Here is a 24,694-nt window from a genome sequence, read left to right on the forward strand (position 1 = left end):
CACTTGAGTTTCCAGCTCGTAATTTGATGCCAAATAATACATTTGCCCTTGCATCTCAGATGGATCAGAGAAGCTATAAATTGGAAAAACATCCCTGCCATTATATTCTTCATTCTAAGAAATTAATGAGCTCCCTCGATGACCAAGCTTCACTTCATAATCATTATTTCTTCATGAAATTATACGTATAGAATGTAATTTGTGATGGTCATCCCAGGCAATGGAAATTTATAGAAATAAAATTCTAGATGCCAACTTCATACATAAGATTCTATCTTACAAGAATTAAACAAAGTACAAACTATGTTGCTATAATGGTCCTACACTCTAAAATTGCTGCAACTAACAAATACGAGGTCCTATTTGCTTTCAAAACTAGTTAATGAAAGCCAGCATTGACTAGCAAAAAAAGGAAAAGATAATATTTACATCCCCGAACAACCTAAGTCAGTCTATGGGAACACAAACATGTACTCCAGCAAGTCACACGGCAAACAGGAGTCTTAAAAGGGAATTAAGAGGACTCCAAAAGCCAAAATATGCCTATGCATGTTAGGAATTTGATTCACAAAAGCTCGTTTAATCTTCCAAGTCTATACACACTGCACAATACATTCGTAGAAACAATAGTTTAATATTAATTACATCTGTTATGCCATGTTAAACCAACATCTTTGTCTTTTGTACATGTTCCATCACTAAACCAGATCTAAAATTCTGGTTTGAAACAATATTGGAGAGACAATATAAAATATTTCTACTGTAACAAACCAGAAATATATATATAGATCCAATGGTGCTTCCTGCATCGCCGCCACATTCAGGTCAAAAAAAACCATAGTCCCAAAATCTAAACAGCCAAAATCAAACATCAGAGGAGCCATTTAAATTTCTTAAATTAACACCTTGGTGACTTTTCAATCTTCTCACCTCCTGAAAAGGTTCCACCATCTCCTCCGGTTGTTCACTTCATTTGGAACTATTTGCTGTACATGGGAATTCTGGAAGTACTGTTGTGTGTTATTATGCTGAATCCTACCACCTATTAAACGGTTTCCAAAGCACAAAACCAGTACAAGGCCAACAACACTTAAAACAGGCCCAGCAGCCAAAAATAACCATCCTCTTCCTGAAGTTTGCGAAGCAGCTACTTCCTTGCTTTCAGAAAAACTGTCAGTAACCTCATGATCAGTCTCTTGCAGAAGAGCATGTTCTGAAACAGCATGCTCTTCTTCCATTTCATGAGTAGGTATTCCCTCTGTGTGGAGTTCTTCATCAAAATCAGTAAGATCAGGGCTTCCAAGTGCTCTGAATGTTTCTAGTAAACTTTCTGCCTCATGTTGCTCAGAACCAACATTCTCCAAATCATCCGTGTTGGTGGAGAATTCAGAATAGGTTTCCTGAGTGAAGTTATGCTCATTATAATTGTGATTGGCTCTATTAATTGCATTTCTCTTCTCTTCTTCATATTCATGGTCATCGGTAAGTAGCTCATAACGACAAACTGGACATGAATTCCGAGCACTCAGCCATGGCAAAATGCAATCAGGATGATACAGGTGCTTGCAAGGAAGCTGTTTGGCTTGATCCCCAAGCACTAGAGAATCTTTACAGATGGCACATACTGAGCTCCCATCCTCCTCATGCACCTTCTCAATATAAATCAAAGGCAGCTTCTGTATAGCAGATTGTGCAGCAGGAGGTGCTCCCCTCCTAGTGTTATCAGTCTCAGCTAGATGTTGTAATAGCTGCTCGAAACCCCTTGCATCAAGGTAGTCTCCAGGATTCCCAACATAGAACGGCCCATCACGAAGCTCCAAACTTGCCTCAGAATTATTACCTGCAAAACGTCCAAAGACATCTGGAATGAAATCACGTAAATTAATCTCAAAGTTCATCCTCCTCCGCTGATGTCTACGAAGATCCCACCTTGTTCTCCTTGACCGTACTTGTGATCGGTGATCAGATTGTTCACTACTTTCTTCAGCACTTGAAGCTCCTCTTGTTTCTCCCATTCCTTCTCTGCCTTCAACTCCAAACTCATCTTCACCTCCTGCTTCCCATTCTCCATCATCATTCTCATCTACAGAATCCCAATCATATCGACCTGCATGTACAGTCTCAAGCCCAGATTCACTATCTCCATCAGCATGACTCTCCTCGTCCTGGTGAATTAGGAACATATCACCATCCAGAAAATTATGGCCATCCCCCAAGACATCTCCTGAGGCATCTGAATTAGCTCCATGCCCAGTAAAAGTAATATTTCCATCACTCTCTCCTAAATATGCTCCATGTCCACTGAAGGTAATGTTAGTATCACTATCACCTAAAAAGGACTCCATATGATCATACCCTTCACTCCCCATACTTGATGCAGCAGCTCTTCTTTGGCTGAAAGGGTGGGTTATAGTAAGGCGAGAGGCTTCATCATCTGTCATTACATTTCTCCCTGAATCAGGTTCTTGGTCAGAACGAAGACCCTGATCAAATATTGAGTTCTCGAGTGAATTTTGACCCAGAAGCTGAAGCAATTGTGAGACAGGCTGTGAGTACACACTTTCTACACTCTCCACACTTTGACCAGAACTATCTCCTCTCCTTCGATGCCTGCGGTAATGAGAACGGCCCATATCAGGCAACGACTGAGCTGCAGTCACAGTCTCAATGAAGCCACCATGACAATCGGAGCAAACCATTGCCAAATTGTCTCCCGGTTGTTCTGGCTCTGCAGAAACAACTTTTTTACACAAGTAGCACCAGAAATTATTCTGACCACCAGAACCAGGAGAGCCATTATTTAACTCACCAACATCAGGAGATTCTAGAGGTTCCTGAATAGACGTGGAAAAGGTTTGTGATAACTGTGATCCAGACTCCATGGCAAAAGCCTGTAACAAGGACAAATGCTCAAAAAGATTAATAAATTCTATTAAAAACATATAGAAAATGATACAAAAGATACCAATAAATTTCAGTCTGTCATTCATATTCTCATCAACTTTGACCTACCCAGTTTTAATGCAGATATATGAAGCCTTTTCCAAAGGGAAAAAAATGAGTTACCTCAAAAGGTCCAGGATCAGATTCATTAAAATTTCAACATGGGTTCTAGGTTCTTACTAGAAGCTTCATTACAGGATCTCTGTCATTGCACAAATACCAATACCACATGCACACACAATAGCAAGCCTCCCCGCATTAAAAATAATTTTAGCAACCATGAACATATGACAATTGCTAAAGCACTAAGCTGTGATTTCCTCTGAAGAGCTTCTGGGGTCCAGAACTCTATGTCAGCAAAATGGGGCTTCTTAAACACCCACACTTCTGAAGATAAGGGAGATGAGATATAAGACCTAGCATCTCTCCTTTACGAACTTTCTCACACCGAAAACTTTAAGCTGGACAGGCTAAATCTATCACATTAGCCTTCAAAACGAACAACCTAACAATGCAATCATCATGAGAGAGTATCAATCCATGTTCAAGACTGCAGTGATAAACTGTTATAAAATCTATAAGTCAGTCTTATGCAAGAGACAACCAAACTTGTGGTTGAACTATTAAAGCTAGTCTGGTGTAACAATTTAATGCCACAAAAAAACAATAAATATACTGATAAATGACCAACAAAAAGGCAGGACTGAATATATATACATTTTTGCACCCATGTGCAGAAAAAATGCACATCTAAATTTCTTGCGGAAAAAAGAAACTGATAACCCAATGCCTCTAATCAATGGATAAAACTAATTAGGGCAATCAAAGATTACAGCCACAAGACAAATCTTGTTTCACTAGGTTGCCCAACATGCTAAAATGGTTTTAAAAATTTAAAGATGATGTGACTGCCATTTGAACCAAAAACATCTAACAATTTGTGAATATCACTTTGCATGTGGGGAATCCTAAGGCCGTGAATAAGAAAACACCTCTTCACAGAAAAGCATCAAAGATATTAGTAATGTGCCAGAAACAACCTCCCCAAATAGGATGCCACTTACACAATTTAAAAACAAAGTAAAAATCTTAAAATATAAAATGAGTGCAAATGTATCATGCTTCACTTGTGGGTCACCATTGAGAAGCTCAAAAAGGTTAAAATTAGCAATCACCACAAATATATGGATTCAAAGCCAGGGAATGAAGAAACTCAAAGATAGAGAGACGCCGAGGAGGAAGTTTTAATGTAGCCTCAGTTGTAAAATGACTAATCACCCCTTTTAACAAGATTGGTCAAACAAAATTGTCTTCATATGGGGTGCAATAAATGGTGTAGCTCATACATTAGTATATCTTGAATGCATTTATATTTATCATACCAGAATTTTAAAATGTTTGTACAAATGGAATAGATGTCAATCAAGAAAGACACGTCAAATTATACACCAGAATATGGAGAAAAGAAGTGCAACACTGAGATGGATAAAGGTACAGATAAAAGTGGTTTTTAAGGTCACTGCCGAGGAAGACACAAATGTGGTGTGTGACACACACCCCCTTGTGGATTCAAACCTACATATATTTTTTAATTTATCATGAATATTATTTTATTTACTTTAAAAAGGCAAAACATTTAAAATATATGGAGATAAGAATGACGTAGATATTAAGGAAATTAGCGTTCCAGTGTTCTAGCAAAAGAAAGTAATGATGAAGAATGATGCCCTCAGTTTAATACAAGGCTTAAAATCTTCTTCCCAAAGTTTAAAAATGTGGAAGCCTAAGAATGTGAACATGTTAATAAAGGTAATTTGCCCTACATCCAGAAAGCATTATAGTCTCAGTTATGCAGGCAAAGAAGATTAAGAGAAGCAAACCATAGAATTATTAAAAAAATGACTCTTTACAACATCTCCGATTGGTGGGTATAATTTGATGGTTAAAAAGAAAGGGTGCAAAATAAGTATAAATAAAACAATGGGAAAAAATATATTTTTGAAAAGTTGAACCCAAGGAAAATTGTCAGCAATTGGAGCTTATTTAGTATAAATGACTCGCATAATCAGACTCTCGTAAGACTGAGAAATTTGAAATCAAATAAATTTAAATAATACTGACCATCTACAGGATAACAACCAAAAAGGGAAAGTGAAATAGATTTAGCGAAGATGTGCTCAGAGCCAAAAAATAAAATAAAAAAGATTATATGGATAGATCATCTCTTCTCAAAATTTCTTATATGCAAACAGAATGCCATTTAAACAGGAACAATTTCAATTGAAGCAAATTATGGCCATAATAAAATCCAGAATAATCATTAAATTGGAAGAGAAAAAATACAAAGATAAAATCTGTCCATAAATAGACAAAAAGATATATTATTAATTAGAATTTATAAGAAAAAAATAGATGATTGAAAATAAATATCATCCAAGCTTGCATCCAAATTTCTCTAGCGGCTTTCTATACAAGCAGATGTTTCCATAGGTCTGCTAAAGGGAAAACACTGCTGCAAGCAGTTTGTAAATATGTCTCTTGTTTCCACTGACGAAAAGCCACTCTCAGGCTGTGTCCTCCACTTGCCTGCCCTGCTTGGTGTTGTGAATGCAGAGCGACAAGCCAGTGTCATTTTTTTTTTGTAAAATTGTCAAGCCACAAACGTAGTATATAAGTAAATTTGCTTTAAATTTAATTTTGCGATTTAAGATTTTCACATGTAGGTTTGAGCCTCAATGTGGATAATTGTAACCTTGTTTTTTTTGTGGTATCATTTATTCAATCATGTGTAAGTAAATCAATTTGAATATATTTTTTGTGTTTGAAGGTATTCTACAAGTGGATTCAAGCCCCCACGATGGGCAATTGTTATAACATCTTAAATCATTTGTAAACCTTATTTTCTTTTGTGGTATTTTTCTTCAACATTGTGTAAATGAACTTGATTCATATTTGTTTATAACTTTTTGTGTTTGAAGGCTTTCCACATACAAGTCCAGTCCCACCATGGGCGACTGTTAACATTATCTTCAATCATCAAAAATACATATCATCTAGGGATGCATCCACATTTCTCTGGCAGCTTTCACAAGTAGAGTGTTTCCAGGAAAAACAACAAGCTGTGTCCTCTACTTGCCTACCCTGCTCAGTGGTGTGAATGCAAAGCAACCAGCCAGTGTCTTTTATTTTCGTAAAAATGTCAAGCCAAAAAACAAAAATCAAAGATTTTTAAATTTTTTATTTTTAAAACATAATTTGCAGAGGGTTCAGGCAAGGCTCATGATTTTGGCCCTGGATTCGCCCACTATGTCCAACAGGTTCTGCTAGGTTCTTCACAGATTCGCTCAGATTTGTCCAACATAACCCATAGTTGTATTGCTGCCTAGTGTGTGAATCCAAGCAGCACCAAACTGGATCAAGAATCAGACCCAGATCCAAGCTCTCTGCTAGACAAACCAATAGCTTATCATTTGGCCCTGAGAGCTCCTGTGATCCATCCCTGGTTGAATTTGGTAAGACTGTAAGAGTAACAACATCATATAGATTGAATGCTTCACTAAGATATTTAGACAATTAGGAGGCTAGCAAAAGGAACGATGAGGTGGGAACAGGGAGGGTGAGGCAGATGAAGAGGGCGGATGGTTACTAATCTGTAAAAACACAGCAGATAGTCTCCTTGTGATCACAAAGATGCAGATATCACAACATCAACTCAACCACCAACCCTCGAAACACTGTTTCAATACCTTGAATCGAAACATGGAAAACAAAGATAAAAACATGCAAGGAAGCATGCACACAAGACATAAAACACAGATTAACCTAGAGAAAACATAAGGGTAAAAAATCTAGCAAAAGCGGCCCATTCATGGGCCTAGGCAGGATATTCCATCTTCTGAGCAACCAAATGATCATTTAATCAGCAATTGGACTCTGCCAGAAGTAGGGTGGATATAGGTTAATTTTGATGGTGCATCAAAAGGTAACCCAGGAAATTCAGGTGCAGGGGTTGTATTCTGAGATTGGCAAGGCAATATTGTAGCTTGGGGTGCCAAACGACTGGTGAGAGGAATAAATAATGCAGCTGAGGTGCAAGCAGCACTATTGGCAGTTGAGTGAGGTTTAAAACTAGGCTTTAAAAAACTGCACTTGGAAGGTGACTCACTGATCATAATCAATGCTATAATTAGAGGAGATATTCCGGCTTGGATGTTAAATAAGTATATTCAGAAGATCAAAAATGATCTGAATTACTTTGATGATTTTAAAGTAACTAATGTGCAGAGAGTGGGCGATAGAGAAGCGGATACACTCTCAAAATGGGCTTGCAAGTTCAATGCTGTACAAGATTTTCAAATAGAAGATTTTCGTAACTTGACAGAGGATGACGTGGGCAGGGATTTAATGGCTTTGGCAACCTCGAAAAAGGCAGATGGAGGTTGTGTTGGATGAGGTACATGGTAGTTGCGCGATTCAGAGGCGAAGTTAATACCGAATTGTGCAGACTTTTCTTTGAAATATACCCGGACAGAGATGTGATGATTTTGCATTTATGTTTTTTGCTTTGGCGGCGGCAGTGTTGGTTGTGCAGCTTGGACAGTGTGAGGAAGGCATTAATAGCAACCTTGAGGTTTACTTTCTTTCTTAATTCGCATTACATCCTCTTGAAACTTCTGCAAGAATTTACAGAGAGCAAAGTTTTGGTTTAAAGGTGATGGCGCTGTAGCTGAGTATAATGGAGGCTTGTTTCGCATTCAAAACAAGCAAGAAACTAGTGCCTTTTGTGGGAAAGGTGACAAATAGGCATATTCAAGGCCTATTCCTTTACAAGGAAAAACGACTCACAGATGCAGTGAAGCTATTGTTGGGTGAAGACATTGTTCATATTAGTCACAGATACAGGACTAATATGGATATCTACTCACTTATTGCTGCTTGGGGGCTCGAATTTGAAACCACAGTGGCCACAGTGAAAAACATGTTAAATGATTTAATTACTGCAGACTATTTGCGGGATTTGGACTCCATTTTCGAATGGGCTGTCCGGGGAGTGGGAATAGACGTTTCGGAAGGCTTGATAGAGCACATTGACCCCATTCCTTTCGTCCTCAAACCAAAGGATGATATAGAAGAGAGATGCAGAGCCCGAGTGTGGAGAGGATGGGAAGCCTTCAAAACGTTTGAAGGATTAATGAGAGTGGAAGATGCTCTTTGTGCAGCGCATGAGATTGCCAGGGTTGAAGTGGGACGTGAGCTGCAGCTGAGAGCACGCACAGAGGAGGTGGTGCATATACTCGCCAGGTTTAATGAAGAGCATGGCAATGCAAACCAGTGATTTTAGTATGTTTTTAGCTATTAATAGCAGTCTTTTTTTTCAGCATGTTTTTTAAAAAAACTCATGTAAATTGTTTGATCTCTGCTGGGCTATCAGAGTGCCCAAGATACTGTTATCACCCTGCTTTAGATATAGTCTTAGTAGTGGATTGGTGTATAGGGGGTTTTCTCTGAGTATGTTTTGGGTGGTGTTTTGGAAGTTACTGGATGAATAACTACAGAATGCTGTACTTTTTGTTTCATTAAATTAATAAAATCAAAAACTTATTACCGACCGAAAAAAAAATCCAGCAAAAGTAACATTTTGCTCCTCATTCTACTATCTCAGTCATACGCAAAAATATTACAATGCCAATGAGGCTAATTGGAGCAATTACAATGCTTTCAGACTCCTTCAAACCTGCCATGAAACTCTACAACTCAGAAACCCTATCTGGTTTAACTCCAATCAATCTTATAACATGGAAAAAAAAGAATACATGAAGAGCCAACGCTCAAACTTTGTCAACAAACAGTATACCTTTCTACAACCTTCCATGATGCCAACATGCAAGTTGGAATGTCCAGAAAGTCAATTTAAGAGCTAGAACCTTTGTTTTTCACTCGTTAGTTTAGACATGTTTTTGCTGCTTCCACTAGACTGTTTTTTGTGCATTTGCAGTGGCATTTATGATTTCACCAGGGTTTGCATTATTGCCATGGCCTTTGGCATTTTTGCCACCTATGACAAGCAGAAAATTCAACTTTCTTGGTTTTCATATTAGATTACAAGTCTGCAACTTACCCCCTTGGCAAGCTTCCAGATTTGTTTGCACATAACACAATGATTCTATATCAATTTCCTGTTTCCAAGTCTCTACACTCTCTTGAGTGGTTCTCCTTGACCCCACTGGTACAGCTTAGTTTGGCTAATTTTCAGATTATTTACAACCAGAGAACTGTTTGAATCTTTAGCTATATTCAAGTCTTCAAATAATTTAGAGACCTTCTAACCAATGGCATGAGGAAATCATGCCATATTGAAACCATTCAGAATGTTGCCTCAAAAGGTTAGAGCAAGAATTTGCAAAGGAGATTGCCTTTGAGGATTCAAAGCCTTGAGGTGTGCAAGTGAGCAATTTGAATGTTTATCCTTAGAGCTACTCAGCAAGTACAAGAACTTCTCTTTATCTAGAAACAAGGGCAGAACAACAACAGAAATTAGTAATACAAGGGAAAAAAAAATCGTAGGAGGCTCTCAGCAAGGAGCAAACACCCCAAAACAAACATGACACAAGAAAAAAGCCAATATAGCCTTGAAAATGTCTAATTAACCAATAGAGGTCTTCAATTTCTAATTTTTCACTCATTTTTTAAAGGCTGAAAACAAGAATTGCAAACCAAATTCTGCAATTGCCATGTCAAATTTACATTGTTGTTTAGGTTGATGCAAGAGTGATACCTCTTCAAAATGCAAAAAGCTCCTACATTGTTGTTTAGGTTGATGCCCAAACTTTGACAAAAACTTAACCTAAAATTACTTGTAGAATCCCAGCTAAGACATTGGCACCTACTTCACCCAAATTGCCTTGAGAGGCCCCATCTATCTCAGGTTGGTTCCCAAGTGAAATGTTCTACACTAAAAGCATTCAGAAATCAACCCAAAAATGGTGACAAAATAGGAACTTAAATATTCCTTGACAACACAAACGTACTAATAGAAAGAACTATTCTAATATGACTCAATGGAATGCCCAACACACAGATCTATATTCCAGAATGTCCTTGGCACCCTGTAGATTACAGACAGATCACCCTGTTGGTTTTGGACATCCTGCACAGATCTCCAATTGTCTCACACTTGAGAATTTTTGTCCCCAAGACTATAAACATATCAGAGCTTAAAGGGGTACATCCTCAAGCTCCAAATTGTTGTAGCATAATTCATTTTTATGACGTTGACATTTATTTTTTTCATTTGCAAAAGGTACTCTCCTTTGCCTTGAGTGCTCTCTTATACCCCCAAGAGTAGCGATCACCGATCAATGGATATCAATTCAATAATTGGTGAATTAGCTCCCCCAAAAATTGGGATTTAACCGAGCACAACTTTCTTATTTTGTTATGATAACAAACGGTGTTAACTAGGAAACTGATTTGCCTTGCTCAAATTAAAGACTTGGTCTTAACTTGCTAATTGATAACAAAACCTTTATTTCTGACTTAGCTACCGACAAAACCTTTAATCAATGCTCAAATTAAAAAGGGGCATTACAAGTCCTCCCTCTCTAAATTTACTTGTCCTCAAGCAAGACAAGGTTGTGTGATATAGGATATCAGCCAACTCCCAAGTAGCATCCTCCTTGGGCAACCCTTTCCATTGCACCAGGAATTCAGTTTTTACAATATCCCATAGTCACTTGTCTCTTGTTCCAAGTATATGATCCAGCACTAAGATTAATTGTCTATAATCATTAAGAGATGGAAGTTCACCTTAAAGTGTGGCATGATGTCCCATTGCTTTCTTGAAACAAGATACATGAAAGATTGTGGATTTGACTATTAGGGGTAGGTACAGCTAGATAAGCCACCTCACCAACACATTATACAATTCTATTTAGGGACCATAAACGCAAGGTTTTAAGTTTTTCAGCCCCATATCTTTTTAAACTACACTGCCCATAAGGCTGCAACTGCAAGAAAACCATGTCTCCTACCTCAAAATGTTTCTTAATGCAAAGCCTATCAACATAGACCTTTTGCTGATTGTGTGCATGTGCAAGTTGATCATGTAAACTTGTTAAAACCTCTCTGCACTATTGAATGAAATTTCTTGTTGCGGGGAGGAGCCATGTCTTTGGAAGTGTCAATTCTGTGAAAATAGGTGCATCATAACTATACAATTCCATTAAAGGGTACATCTCAATGGATATGTGGTAAGTAGCATTTTAACAATACTCTCCTAGGTAAAGCCACCACACCCAAGCTAACTAGCAATTGATCACAAAACTCCTCAAGTACCCCTCAGCCCATTTGTTCACTGTCTCTATTTGCCCATTCATCTAATTGTAATAACTTGAATAATTCTTTCCAAAATGAACTCATGAAATGTGTGTCTTTATCACTGACTGTTATATAAGGTAATCCATGCAATCCAAAGATCTCCCTAAAGAAAAGATCTACCATCCATAGAACTTTGAATTCACTAGGAAAGGATAAGTGAGCAAATTTCGTCAAATGATAAACAACCACAAAAATACAATTCTTTCCCCCCAATCAAATAAAGCCTATGATGAAGTCTAATGACATAGATTCCCATTTTTATTGAGGAACTGAAGCACATCTACAAGATATTTGGTTTCATGTTTCATCCTTTGACACACTCCCATACGTATTGCATTACATCCTCTTTCAATCCCTTCCAAGCATACCTAGTCCAAACTTGTCTAGAAGTTTTGGAAAATCCAATGCGACCAACAAGAGGAGAATAGTGAAATGTTGCAATAATTTTCTATTTCAGCTTGGATCATGGTATCACAAAAAAAATGTCCTTGTCCAAAATAATACCATTCTTCACCTCTCTAATCCCTATTTAAGAAAGCAACTATACAATCAATTGGTCCTATAAATAGTGGATCTTTAGCATACACAAGCAGCAATTCTTCCTTCCAATCAAATTCTACTAAAGGGATAGCCGATAATTAATATAGGTCTCTGAGAGAGAGCATCTATTACCCTATTGTTCTTCCCCTTGACACACTCCATGTCAAAATCATAGGCTTCTAATTTGCTCACCCATTTTTGTTGACGATCATTGAGGTCACATTGCAATAAGAAATATCATAATCTAAAGTTGTCGTGTTCCATTCAAACTACAAAACATCCACTAACTTGATACTATTTGAATTTAGCTAGAGCATTCAAGACCACCAACATTTTCTTATCATAGATAGAGAAATTAGTATTACACTATATTTATCAATTTCCAACTATCCATGATATTGATAATCCCTTTTACATAAGAATAGCCCTTAGACCCTCTCTTGAAGCATCACATCAACCACAAACGTACTGCAATATCAAGTATGGAAAGAATGAGGCCAATCACATTACCCTCTTTAACACATAAAATGCCTCTTATGTCACTATGAACCAATGAAAAGCACCTTCCTTGATTAATTCCATCAAGGGCAAGGCTAGGTGTGAGAATACTATAATAGACATCATGTAGTGGCTACAAAGATTCAAGAATCCTTGTAATTGTGTCAATGTGCTCGAAGCAGGCCACTCAAGAATGGATTACACCTTGGTTGGAACCATCCCTACACCTACCCTACTAATTATGTGTCCCAAGTACAAATTTGTTTGCATTCCAAACGAACATTGGCTTTTATTAAACAAGCTTGTTGGGATAGCAAACACTATATCTAAGTGTTTTATGTTTCCCCCATATCTAGCTACCAAAAAGTATCAACACAAATCTCCTCATATAAGGTTTGAAATTTACATGTATGGTTCATTGGAATGTAGCTAGCTCACAATAACATTGGAAGGCAGCCTTAAAAGTGTCTTCACGTTTAACCCTTGTCTAGTGATACCTTGAGCAAAAATCTATTTTGTGTAACATACTGCCCTACAAAACTCATCAGTATGGAGTAAGAAATATCTACTCTTAATGATTTTCTTATTCAAAGCCCATTTAAGATATATGCATCCTCATTCCATTTTCCTCCTTCTTAGGTACCACTAAAGCTACAAATAAACTTCATCCGAATTTTATGGTTGTCAAAATCAAATTTGAATTCAAACCTAGTGACAATACGGAGTCACCATGAAAAGCCTCCTACCTAATTACAACTCAATCATATGCTAAAACCTCTATCAAATGCAATTCCTAAAGGCATGTCCCAAAAACAAAAGCATACTTATCTAACAAAACTCAAATATTAGGCAAATATTCATTTTCCCTTTAATCCATGGCACTTGGAGATAGCCCCTTCATGGTGAAACTACTGGCCATCCACAACTCACTTGGTCCCATCTCAATAATTGGTCTATTCCATGAGCTAATACTTACTATATTGAAGGGTCCATAATGCCCTTGATGGTCTTCTTTCACCCTTATTCCACAAAGTTGGGTGTCATTGTTTGGTAGTTCAATGTGAACTCTCAAGAGAATGTAGCCATTGGATGCTCAAATTCATATGAGCTCCCCCAAGAAATATGACAAACCTAATGGGAGATAATAAGTCCATCTAATCCCACCTATAATTGGCAAACAACCTACTTGTAAGCCAATAATAACCATCTACCACTGCCACTTCAAACCTAACAAACTCTTCGTCTTTCGATTTGAAATGTGCTACCAACCCATAATAAAAAAAGTTATAGATCTTTGCCTTGTCAACAAGTACCATTGTATGTAGCCCTCCAATCCTTCCCTTGTGACTCAAAATAATGATACCTCACTGCTCCTTACAACGAACTATTAATAGATGCTTGCACTCCTTTAAGTGATTGTACACCTTCCTTTCCTTTGCCTGGTAATGAAGCCTCGCCCTCTTTTACACCTAGAGCCTTTGTAAATTAACTTGGATTGTCCTCGTCATCAAAGTGCACCTCAATCAAATGGACCTACCTTTTTGCCAAATGCTTATGTGTTGGGTCCCAAGGTTCTTTATAGTTGAAGCATAGTAGTTTCCTCCACAATTCATTGCAAGTGATGTCTCCTAATTGTCAATTCCAAAAAGTGTGTCCTATTTCGTACAAGTCCATTGAGTTGAGAAGGTGCAACCTTCAATTTTTGTGGAAAGGATTTGTATTGTGTTCCTTGTTGTTGTTGTTGTAATTGCCGCTTTAATGCCCCTAGATTTGCTCCTCTAAAGATTTTGAACCTTGGAAAGATCTACTAGGTGTAGTGATTTCCAAGGTTATGGACCTTTTTATGGCAACTTGAAATGAATTGGTTACAAGATCCTTAGGCCTATAAGGGGTTCTTACAACCCTTCCATGAAAAGGAATACTAGGTGCCTCTCTAATATGTTGGATACCATAACTACTATTCTCCAAAAATTAACCATGTAAACCTCCATTGGGCCTTTGTGATTAAGTAGTGTGAGCTCTCTAAAGTGGTCCTTGAGATCTTTCCTTTCAAATCTATCTGTCGACCTCCTACAAATTTCCTCATTGGTTGTGATATGGTTGTGCCCTAAGTAATTAGACAATGGTATCACCATCTGTGCACAACCCTTTCCAAGTGAAGGATAGCAAATCATTGCCTTCTCATACATAGGACTAAATAAAAAAGTGCATGCTCAACTTCTAGATCCAAGTTGAAGCTCAAGTTTTATTGGATCCATCAAACAAGGAAACAGAAAGTTAAACCAATCAACTTTGCAAGTCTTTATAAGGCCTGTTCAAAGGTTAAGCACGCTCAAGTTGGAGTAATACTGGGATGGGTTACCTCCTGGGAAGGACCAATGCTTCACCACTGTGAGCATCACCTAGCTGCAATGAGTGCTAAGTGTATCATTCATTCTCTCACCACTACTCATGAATCATGGGTCAATAAGTTTGACTCAAAAACTACACTGTTGAACCTTGGTAGCAATATCATAATTTGACTTGTTGTGGAAATTATCTGGAACTTATCACCTGTTCAAAGGTGTTTTACTTCCATTCCTTGCTCTGATTTTGTACTTCAGTGTACAAAAAATCATTAAGGAAATATCTGCCCAAAATTCTGCATTCTTTGCCCTATATTGTGAATGGAGAACATCCAAATCTTACCCCTGCTGACTATCCACATCTTCATCTTGTGTCAAGACTTCTTTTTGCAAGAGCGTAACTCTGGGTAGTCTTGTACCCATAGATGAAAAACTCGGCGAGCAATTCAAAAACTCGCGAGTAATCGCGATCCATAATCCCGCGCGAGTTAATCGCGGAAATACTCGGGGCGATTTTTTAATATACTCGCCGCGATTTTTTTGGCAAATAATCGCCGTTAATGGCCAAAACCCGCCCGAAACGCGGCACAAAATGCGAGAAAAACGCGACTTAAGTCGCAGGCAAAAAAAAAACCGAAGTCTTTATTCCATTTCGCGGCTCGCGCGACTCCGGAAGGCAAAAAAACGCCACGCGATTTGCATAGGGTTTGCATTTGCACGCACGACCAGGTATCTTTTTGTATTGTTTCATTTCAAATACACAGTCATTTTGACTGTGTAATACACAGTCATTTGAAATGACTGTGTATTACACAGTCAAAATGACTGTATTGTTTGCATTTGCACGCACGACCAGGTATCTTTTTGTATTGTTTTATTTCGAATACACAGTCATTTTGACTGTGTAATACACAGTCATTTGAAATGACTGTGTATTACACAGTCAAAATGACTGTATTGTTTGCATTTGCACGCACGACCAGGCATCTTTTTGTATTGTTTTATTTCGAATACACAGTCGTTTTGACTGTGTAATACACAGTCATTTGAAATGACTGTGTATTACACAGTCAAAATGACTGTATTGTTTGCATTTGCACGCACAACCAGGTATCTTTTTGTATTGTTTTATTTCGAATGACTAAGACTGTGTAATACACAGTCATTTGAAAATGACTGTGTATTACACAGTCTTAGTCATTTCAAATGACTGTGTATTACACAGTCACAGTCATTTCAAATGACTGTGTAATACACAATCATTAGTAATTAGTAATTACAATTTACAGTCATTTCAAATGACTGTGTATTACACAGTCATCAGTCATTTGAAATGACTGTGTAATACACAGTCATTTGAAAATGACTGTGTATTACACAGTCACAGTCATTTCAAATGACTGTGTAATACACAGTCATTTCAAATTTTCAAATGACTGTGTATTACACAGTCATCATTACACAATCACAGTCATTTCAATTTTCAAATGACTGTGTAATACACAGTCATTTCAAATTTTCAAATGACTGTGTATTACACAGTCATCATTACACAGTCACAGTCATTTCAAATGACTGTGTATTACACAGTCACAGTCATTTCAATTTTCAAATGACTGTGTAATACACAGTCATTTCAAATTTTCAAATGACTGTGTATTACACAGTCATCATTACACAGTCACAGTCATTTCAAATGACTGTGTATTACACAGTCATCATTACACAGTCACAGTCATTTCAAATGACTGTGTAATACACATTCATTTTCAAATGACTGTGTATTACACAGTCATCAGTCATTTGAAATGACTGTGTAATACACAGTCATTTCCAAATGACTGTGTATTACACAGTCATTTTCAAATGACTGTGTAATACACAGTCATTACAGTCATTTCAAATGAGAAATGACTGTGTATTACACAGTCATTTTCAAATGACTGTGTAATACACAGTCATTACAGTCATTTCAAAATTTCAAATGACTGATGACTGTGTAATACACAGTCATTTTCAAATGACTGATGACTGTGTAATACACAGTCATTTGAAATTTTGAAATGACTGTGTAATACATAGTCATTTTCAAATGACTGATGACTGTGTAATACATTAATCATTAATGTACATTGTAATTAATGACTGTGTATTACACAGTCAATTGTGAAATACTCATAGTCATTTGAAATGACTGTCAACTGTGTAATGTCAATGTGTATTAAAGTATTTCATTTAAATTTAAATTTGAAGTTAAAAACTTAAAAAAATACACAACCAATTAAAAATTTTAATTTTAGAGAGTCATCTATTTTGACTGTAAATAAAATACAGTTATACAGTCATTGTAATTTTTGGATGTTTGTGATTTTTTTTGGTAACAATGTTATTTATCTCTAAATGTTGCCTCTCTTTTGCTAGGTTCTTTTCCACATCTTTTTGAAAGAAAATGGATTCAGCTTCTACAGTTAAAGTTGGTGGCAAAAAGAGAGACCCTTGTTGGAAACATGGGAGACCAGGTCCAAAACGAGGAGATGTTTTTTGCAACCATTGCAAAAAAATTGTAAAAGGTGGCATTAATAGGTTCAAATATCACCTTGCAAAAATTCAATGCCGAGATACCACAAGCTGTACGGAATGTACTGAAGAGGCTACGAGAGATGCAATAGCAACGCTTGAAGCATATGATCAAAGGAAGGCAACAAAAAAGAGAACAGCAGAGGCAATGGCAGCCCCAAGGGCAGATTTGAGTTCCATGGGGTCACATACAGATGTGGGGACATCTGGTTCTTCCCTTGGGCCACGGATACGAGCAAAGGGAACTTTGGACAGCAACATGGAAAACTTCTTTATTCCACGTAACACTCCTGGTGCACAACCTGGATTGCTTGGCACTGCATGGAATAAAGAGGCTCACCAACAAGCCAAGGTGGCGTGTGCTAGATTTTTTATCTACAACGATGTTCCGTTCAATGCTATTTCTAGTCCATCTTGGGACCAATTGGTCACCGCGTTGACTGTGGCAGGTAAGGGGTTCAAATCCCCAAGCCGTTACGAGGTAAGTGGACCGTTATTGCAGGATGAGGTCCAAAACACTCATGCATTAGTGGAAGAGCAAAGGACTATTTGGGAAAAGAATGGCTGCACCATTCTTTCTGATGGATGGACAGATGGTAGGAACAGGACACTCATCAACTTTCTAGTTGCTTCAGGAGGACAGTTAGTATTTTTAAAATCAATTGATGCCTCCAATGAAGTGAAGAATGCGGAGACCTTGTGCAACATGTTGGATGAAGTGGTGATGGATGTGGGAGTGCAGAATGTCATCCAAGTTGTGACTGATAATGCAGCTGCATATGTGGCAGCCGGCAAACTTCTAATGGCTAGACATCCGACATTATTTTGGAGCCCTTGTGCTGCCCATTGTCTTGACTTGCTCCTTGAGGACATAGGGAAACTAAGTTGGGTAAAGAAAGTGGTTGAAGATGGAAGGAATATCACCAAATACATCTACAATCACACATGGGTCCTGAATCTTATGAGAGAACACACTGAAGGTAAGGATCTTGTGCGGTCGGGGGTCACACGCTTTGCTACCAATTTCCTCACCTTGCAGAGCATACTTGCTACATTGCCCAACCTGAAGCGGATGTTCGTGAGTGAAAGATGGTTGGGGAGTCCTTATGCTACAAAGCCTGAAGCAGAGAAGGTTGTGATTGCCATTTTTGATACTAATTTTGCCAAGATGGTGGAGGAGATCATCAATGTAAGTTTTGAAACTTTAATTGATGATTTATTATTTAATTTTCTAATATTTCAATCTGCTGATTTTGTTAGATTTTTTATATCTAGGTGTCGGAACCGTTGGTGAGGGTGCTACGAATGGTGGATGGGGATCATAACTCCATGGGGTATCTATATGAGGCCATGGATAAGGCCAAAGAGGCGATTCAACACTTGTATGGGTCAAACAAGACCAAGTATGAACCCATATGGCGCATAATTGATCGGAGGTGGAACCATCAACTCCACCAACATATTCATGCTGCTGCCTACTTCTTGAATCCCAAGTTTTTTTACTCTCCGAGTTTCAAAGCAGATGCAGAGGTTAGAATTGGCCTTGACACATGCATTCGGAGATTAGTTGATGATGAGATCCTTCGAGACCTGATACTTGATGAGTTGCAGAGTTATAAGAAGGCCTTAGGGGAATTGTTTTCTTCACCTGATTGCAAACGTAGGAGAGCCACCTTACGACCAGGTAAAAAAAAACATATGTTTAATTTTTACCATTTATTTCTCTCTTTAAGATTATTGAAATCTTTACAAGTTATAAATCACATTTTGTATCCTTGCAGATTTGTGGTGGGAAGATTATGGTGCCACAACGCCTAATCTTCAAAAGCTTGCCATCCGCATATTATCACAGCCTTGTAGTGCTTCTGGTTGTGAGCGCAACTGGAGTGTTTTTGAGAACATCCACACAAAAAAGCGCAATAGGTTGACTCAACAACGCTTGAATGATCTTGTCTATGTGCGGTACAACATTCGATTACATGAGAAGAAGGTGCTAGGGCAAGATTCACATGAAGCACTTGACTTGGATGACATTGATCCATATGCAGCAGAATGGGTTGCTTCTCCTGATGATGTTGATAATGATTTGGATCCATTCCTTACTAATGAGCAGCTGAGTGAGTTGGAGAGGGCAGGAGAGGAATGGGATGCGGAAGTGGCAGCACGTGAGGAGGAGCAGGAGGTTGATCATGCAGAAGAGGCACCTGTTAGTGTTGAGGATGTTGCCACTACTTCAGCACCACCCACCCAGCGGCCACAATCTATTTTGAGCTTTAGTCGTAGACGCAATTTATGATTTCTTATTTTCATAATTTCATTGATACCAAACTTTGAACTTGATATGTAATCAGAATTTCAGAGGTTCTTGTTTTGTGGTCTATGACTCTATAACTCTATGAGACTGTCACTATGATACGTTGATATGTATTGAACTCTTATACATATGTTGCACTTGGTTTTTGGTTTATGCTATGATACTTGCATTTGTTGCTATGTATTACCAAAAAAATTTGATTTATATATCATGGAAATCATATATGTTATACAAATTTGGTGTAAATGTGTGTTTTTGAATTATATATAAAAAAAAAATGTATTTTCAAATGTTCGATAAAGTTGCCGAGTTTTGCCGAGTTTTTTGCCGAGTTTTGGCGAGTCCCGAGTTTTTAAAATTTTTTGGCCTTGCCGAGTTATTGCAAAATCCGAGTTTTTCATCTATGCTTGTACCAATGACTGATATTGTTGGGATATTCTGATTTATTTCTGCAGATAACGACGCCCCTTGTGTCCCATTACCTAGAGGTATAGCTGCCTGATTAGTTGCTTTACTCTGCTGGCTCTCAATGAAGAGTTGAATCAGCTGTCGCTACCCATCCATTAAGAACTTCATTACATCACAAATTTCTACTTTTCATTCCTGTCTGGCATCCTCTGCTTTCTTTGTTCCCTCTGCTGGTACCGTGTTTCCCTGACACTATCTGACATGCAGTAAATATTCTCTATAAGTTTTGATTTTTCACACTGATTGTTTTGTTCTCTTTTAATGTAATATTGCATTTACTATTTTCCACAGGCTGGCAAGATCACAACTTTAATAACACTAAAATGTTCTAAGCTAAATCCATAGAGAAATCAACCCAGAAAATGCTAAAAGCAGAAATACCTAATCATTGCTTGACAACACAAATGTACACAAAAAAGAACTATTCTAATAGGACTCACTTGAGTGCCCAGCACACAGATCTGGATTCTGGAATGTCCTTAGTGCCCTGCAGATTACAAAGAGATCACTCTGCTGGTTCTGGACGTCCTGCACAGTTCTACGATTGTCTCACACTTGAAGTTTTTATGCGCAAGGCTGTAAACAGATCCAAGCTTGAAGGGTACATCCCCAAGCCCCAAACAGTTGTAGCAGTGTTCCTTTTCCTGTAGCCGTAGTTAAAGTTTGCTGTTGTTTCATTTGCAAAAGATTTGACTTGAGCTCTCCCTCATAACCCCATCTGCAGTAATCCCCAATCATTGGAAATCAATTCCATAATTGGTGGTGGTTTACTGTTAACTAACTCCCCCCTCCCCCCCCACAAATGTAAGCAATAACTGAACACAATTTCCTTGTCTTGCTGTGATAGCAGACAGTGTTAACTCGGAAATCAACTTGCCTAATTCAAGCTGATGACTTCATCCCAACTTACTAACTGTTGACAGAACCTTTATTCAATGCTCAAATTAAAAAAGTTATATCGAAGAAGATCATACTAGGATTTTATATTTTAGTCACCCCTTGAGGATTTTCAAGACAATGTCTTAAACAAAAAGGACAAAACTACAAAAAAGTTAAGAGCACAGACAACCTAATACTTGTGAGCAGTGCCGATGTGATTGAACAGAAACTCCTTCACAAGTTCGACATGTTTGTTGATGAACAACAAACAGCAAGACAATGTTTGCTCTGAACGTTAAGAGTAGAGGCTACACAGTAACTTAAAACATAAAAAATACTCGGCAAACAACTATCCAATGCCTAGCCATACCTGCTATTGCACATTCAGTTATAAACCATATCTTGAACAGAAAACATCAAATTAATAGAATTTTATAGAGTACTGGCCACCTCATACCTGTAGTTGGCGCCAACATCATACAACACAGAGTACCTAGTACCTACAAATCTGACAAATTCTATAGCAGAACAACAAGCAGCAAAACAACGTTTGCATCTGACTAGTAAATAGTAGCGAATACCTAATGAATAGAAAGCCCACAAATGCAATCCGCAAACTACTGTGCAATGCTTTGCTGTGCCCAACACTGCACATTAAATTAAACTTAACGTCAACATCTCGGGCATAAAGCAATCCAATTAAGGAAATTCCAAGAGTAGAGACCACTTCACACCTAGTATGATGTAGTAAAGACTACCTATCTTACAAATCTCACAAACGCTCTAACAAAAATCAAAAAATGGAACATGTTAAGATCTTACTATTACTGTCCATTAATTTCAATATGATATCTTCAGCAGAGCATCAAATTCATTAAATTACAAAGCAAGTCACAATATTGTAATTTATTAAAGGTCCTACACAGATGTCCAGATCAGATGTTTGTGTTTACTAAAAACAATGCAAAGGTGCTAGTAGTTTTCACATTGATGCAAATGTTGTCAGTAAGCGCATTTAGTTAATCAAATAGTGAATTTAAAGGGGGAAAAGACAGATTTCTTAAATCTTCGGCACTATAATTAAAAATCTAATTAAATCACAGATAAATTTCAAGAAAATAAAAATCTCAGGCAGCTTTCGACAGTTTATTTAAATCTGAGCCTAAATGTAACAAGATAAGCAAGACAAACAAATTTCAACGCCAACAAATGGGATGAGCTTAAATGGCAAATCATCAGTGCTTTCAATTTAGTTTTAAATATTTAATTCAGTAAACCACCACACCCAATTCTGAGTGTGGTGTACTCCAATACAGGAGAAGTGGAATTTACAAATTAAAAAATGCAATTTCATCGCATCCAATAAAGTATCAAAATACAAATAAGATCATTTACAACTTCAAAATCTTAAGCTTTCAAAAGCATTTCTATAGACAACGTGCTATCAAATCCTGAACCCAACACTGAAATATTTCAATTTAATTATGCCAAAATGACTCAAAATTTCTTGACAAAAGAAAAAAAAAATATGAATTTGAAATCCGAGACTTAGCTTTGGCTACCAAGTCCATAATAATATCAACCAAACCAAACATGATTAAAACCCAAAAAAGAGAACGAGACACAGTTTTATTTTATTTTTAAAACTACCTTCTCTTTTGCCGAATAAAATGTCGATAGATAACGGATTTGAACCGTCTAAATTTCCCCGATCTGCAAACCGATGTCTCCCATAACGATTTCCAGCAAATACTTTCCACTGAATCCGCAACAGTATTAACAAAAACCCTAGTCTTTAATGATTTATGCGTTACAGGAAACAGTGGGGAATGTACAACGGACCATTAATCGGATTGAATCATTTTATGATGTCCGCGGAAAAGGATTTTGTATCTGTCCCCCACCATACCAACATTTCCACAGACTAAAAATCCATTAATTGACGAAAGTACAATAAGCGGGCGGTCACACTATGTAGCCCCTCGTTTAAATTCATCTGCTTAAAATAAAAGGTCAAATCAAACTGACACATTAAATAAATTCAAAATAATAAATAAATGTTGTAAGAATTTTCTTTTTGTTAGGCAGGTAGAAAGGTCAACAATAAGCTGGCGGTCACACTATGTAGCCCCTCGATTAAATTCTTCTGCTTAAAATAAAAGGTCAAATCAAACTGATGCATTAAATAAATTCAAAGTAAGTAAATAAATGTTGTGAGAATTTTCTTTTTGTTAGGCAAGTAGAAGGTTCATGTTAGGGGAGAATGTTAGGGGAGAGGGATCACTAGTCATTAGGGCTAACTTCGTCAACATGTAGTCATCACATGGAATATCGTAAGATCTCTGTTTTTTAGAAATGTAAAATGAACACTTAACTATCTACAACTAAGGTTTGAAGGCGTGACTCATCATGCAACTCATCAAAATAACACGTCTTGAAGTGTCCAAAAAATGACTTTTTAAAGATTCGACCAAAACTTAATCTAAAAATGTCTAGTAATTGAAAGAATATATATCATTTCTTGTTAGTAAAATATCATATTTTTATTTAGAGTATAACTTATATGCAACATAAATGGACCAAATACATATTAGTAACCATAAATAATTGTTATATCTAACTTGTAAATCCAACATAAATGAATTAATAGTTGAACAAAAAAAAAAATTGTTGTTATAGAAAAAACACATTATTATATAAAATACAACTTATATCCAACACAAATGGACCAATAGTTGAATAGTAAAACTTGTTGAAAATCCTTCTCATTGCATGGAAAAATACAAGGTATTTTTTGTGCTCACTTTTTATATTTGTGATAGGACAAATTATTAATATGAAATACTCAAATGAATATACATTGCTACCTCAATAGTTGTACACATAGGAATACTATTTTTTCACTATGACAACAATACTTGCTTAAGCAGGTATCTTATTTTTTAAATGACACACTTATAGTGGATAGTTATGATATTTTATTTCAAACAAAAAACTATTTATTTCGTTTGTTAATGAATGTATATTTGTACTTTTTATAAAGCATTTAGATATTATTATGTGTTCAATTATAGGTCTATTTTGACCAACATTTGATTTTTTTTTATTTACAAGTGGACTATTTATTTATAATATATAGTATAAATTTGTGGTAAGATTGGATATTATGTGCACAATTGATATAACGACTATTGGACGTTCAACTACTGGTCTCTCTCCCCTAGTCAAGGTGTGAATGCTCTTCAAGTTTGGTAATGACTTTCCTAGGTATTCAAGTTTGGTAATAAATTTGTGGTAGGAATGGGTATTCATACAAGTTGGGATGATTTATTTATTTTATGATTATAGTTGTATACATTTATGAAGACGATCTAGTGTGTTTTTGGATTTAATTATGTAATTTTATTTTGCATCAATTTTATAAGTATGTTTTGTGTGATATAACAAAAGCAAACTTGCATAGTTAAATTTCAAGCACTCTGGTCAAATTATTTCTTGTTAATGCAATCCATTGAATATTGACTAAAAACAAACTTGCATAGTTCAATCTCAAACACTCAGGTCAAAATAATTCTTGTTAATGTGGCCCATTGAATTTAAAGTGGTTGCTTTTGCTCTTGTATGTAGATGGGTTTTTAATGATTGATACAATAAAGGGTAATTTTTAAATTATTTTGTTAGATGTAGTATTTGTAGGGATAAAACTACACTTTACAAAATATTTAAAGGTTATATTTTTTTTAAAATCTTAAAT

General features: G+C 36.8%; 1 protein-coding gene across 3 annotated transcripts; it reads right to left on the minus strand.

Moving 5' to 3' along the window:
* Positions 1–614: 614 nt before the first annotated feature.
* On the minus strand, positions 615–22,864 carry LOC131057711 (uncharacterized). Of its 3 annotated transcripts, none has more exons than XM_057991883.2 (3): positions 22,591–22,864; positions 3,067–3,448; positions 615–2,891 (listed from the first exon to the last, which is right to left on the minus strand). In XM_057991883.2, the coding sequence occupies exon 3, from the start codon at positions 2,880–2,882 to the stop codon at positions 927–929; it is 1,956 nt and encodes a 651-aa protein (XP_057847866.1). In that variant the 5' UTR covers positions 2,883–2,891; positions 3,067–3,448; positions 22,591–22,864; the 3' UTR covers positions 615–926. The 3 variants fall into 3 exon arrangements, with proteins under 3 accessions (XP_057847866.1, XP_057847873.1, XP_057847861.1); XM_057991890.2 differs by lacking the exon at positions 3,067–3,448 and adding an exon at positions 21,522–21,587; XM_057991878.2 differs by lacking the exon at positions 3,067–3,448 and having other exon boundaries at positions 22,591–22,863.
* Between the last annotated feature and the right edge of the window lie 1,830 nt (positions 22,865–24,694).

The sequence above is a fragment of the Cryptomeria japonica genome, chromosome 9, assembly GCF_030272615.1.
Source record: "Cryptomeria japonica chromosome 9, Sugi_1.0, whole genome shotgun sequence".
In the NCBI taxonomy this organism is placed as follows: domain Eukaryota; kingdom Viridiplantae; phylum Streptophyta; class Pinopsida; order Cupressales; family Cupressaceae; genus Cryptomeria; species Cryptomeria japonica.

What these genes read in the sequence shown, in the direction of transcription:
- LOC131057711 (XM_057991883.2), bottom strand. Translation starts at nt 2,882, where the DNA reads ATGGAGTCTGGATCACAGTTATCACAAACCTTTTCCACGTCTATTCAG.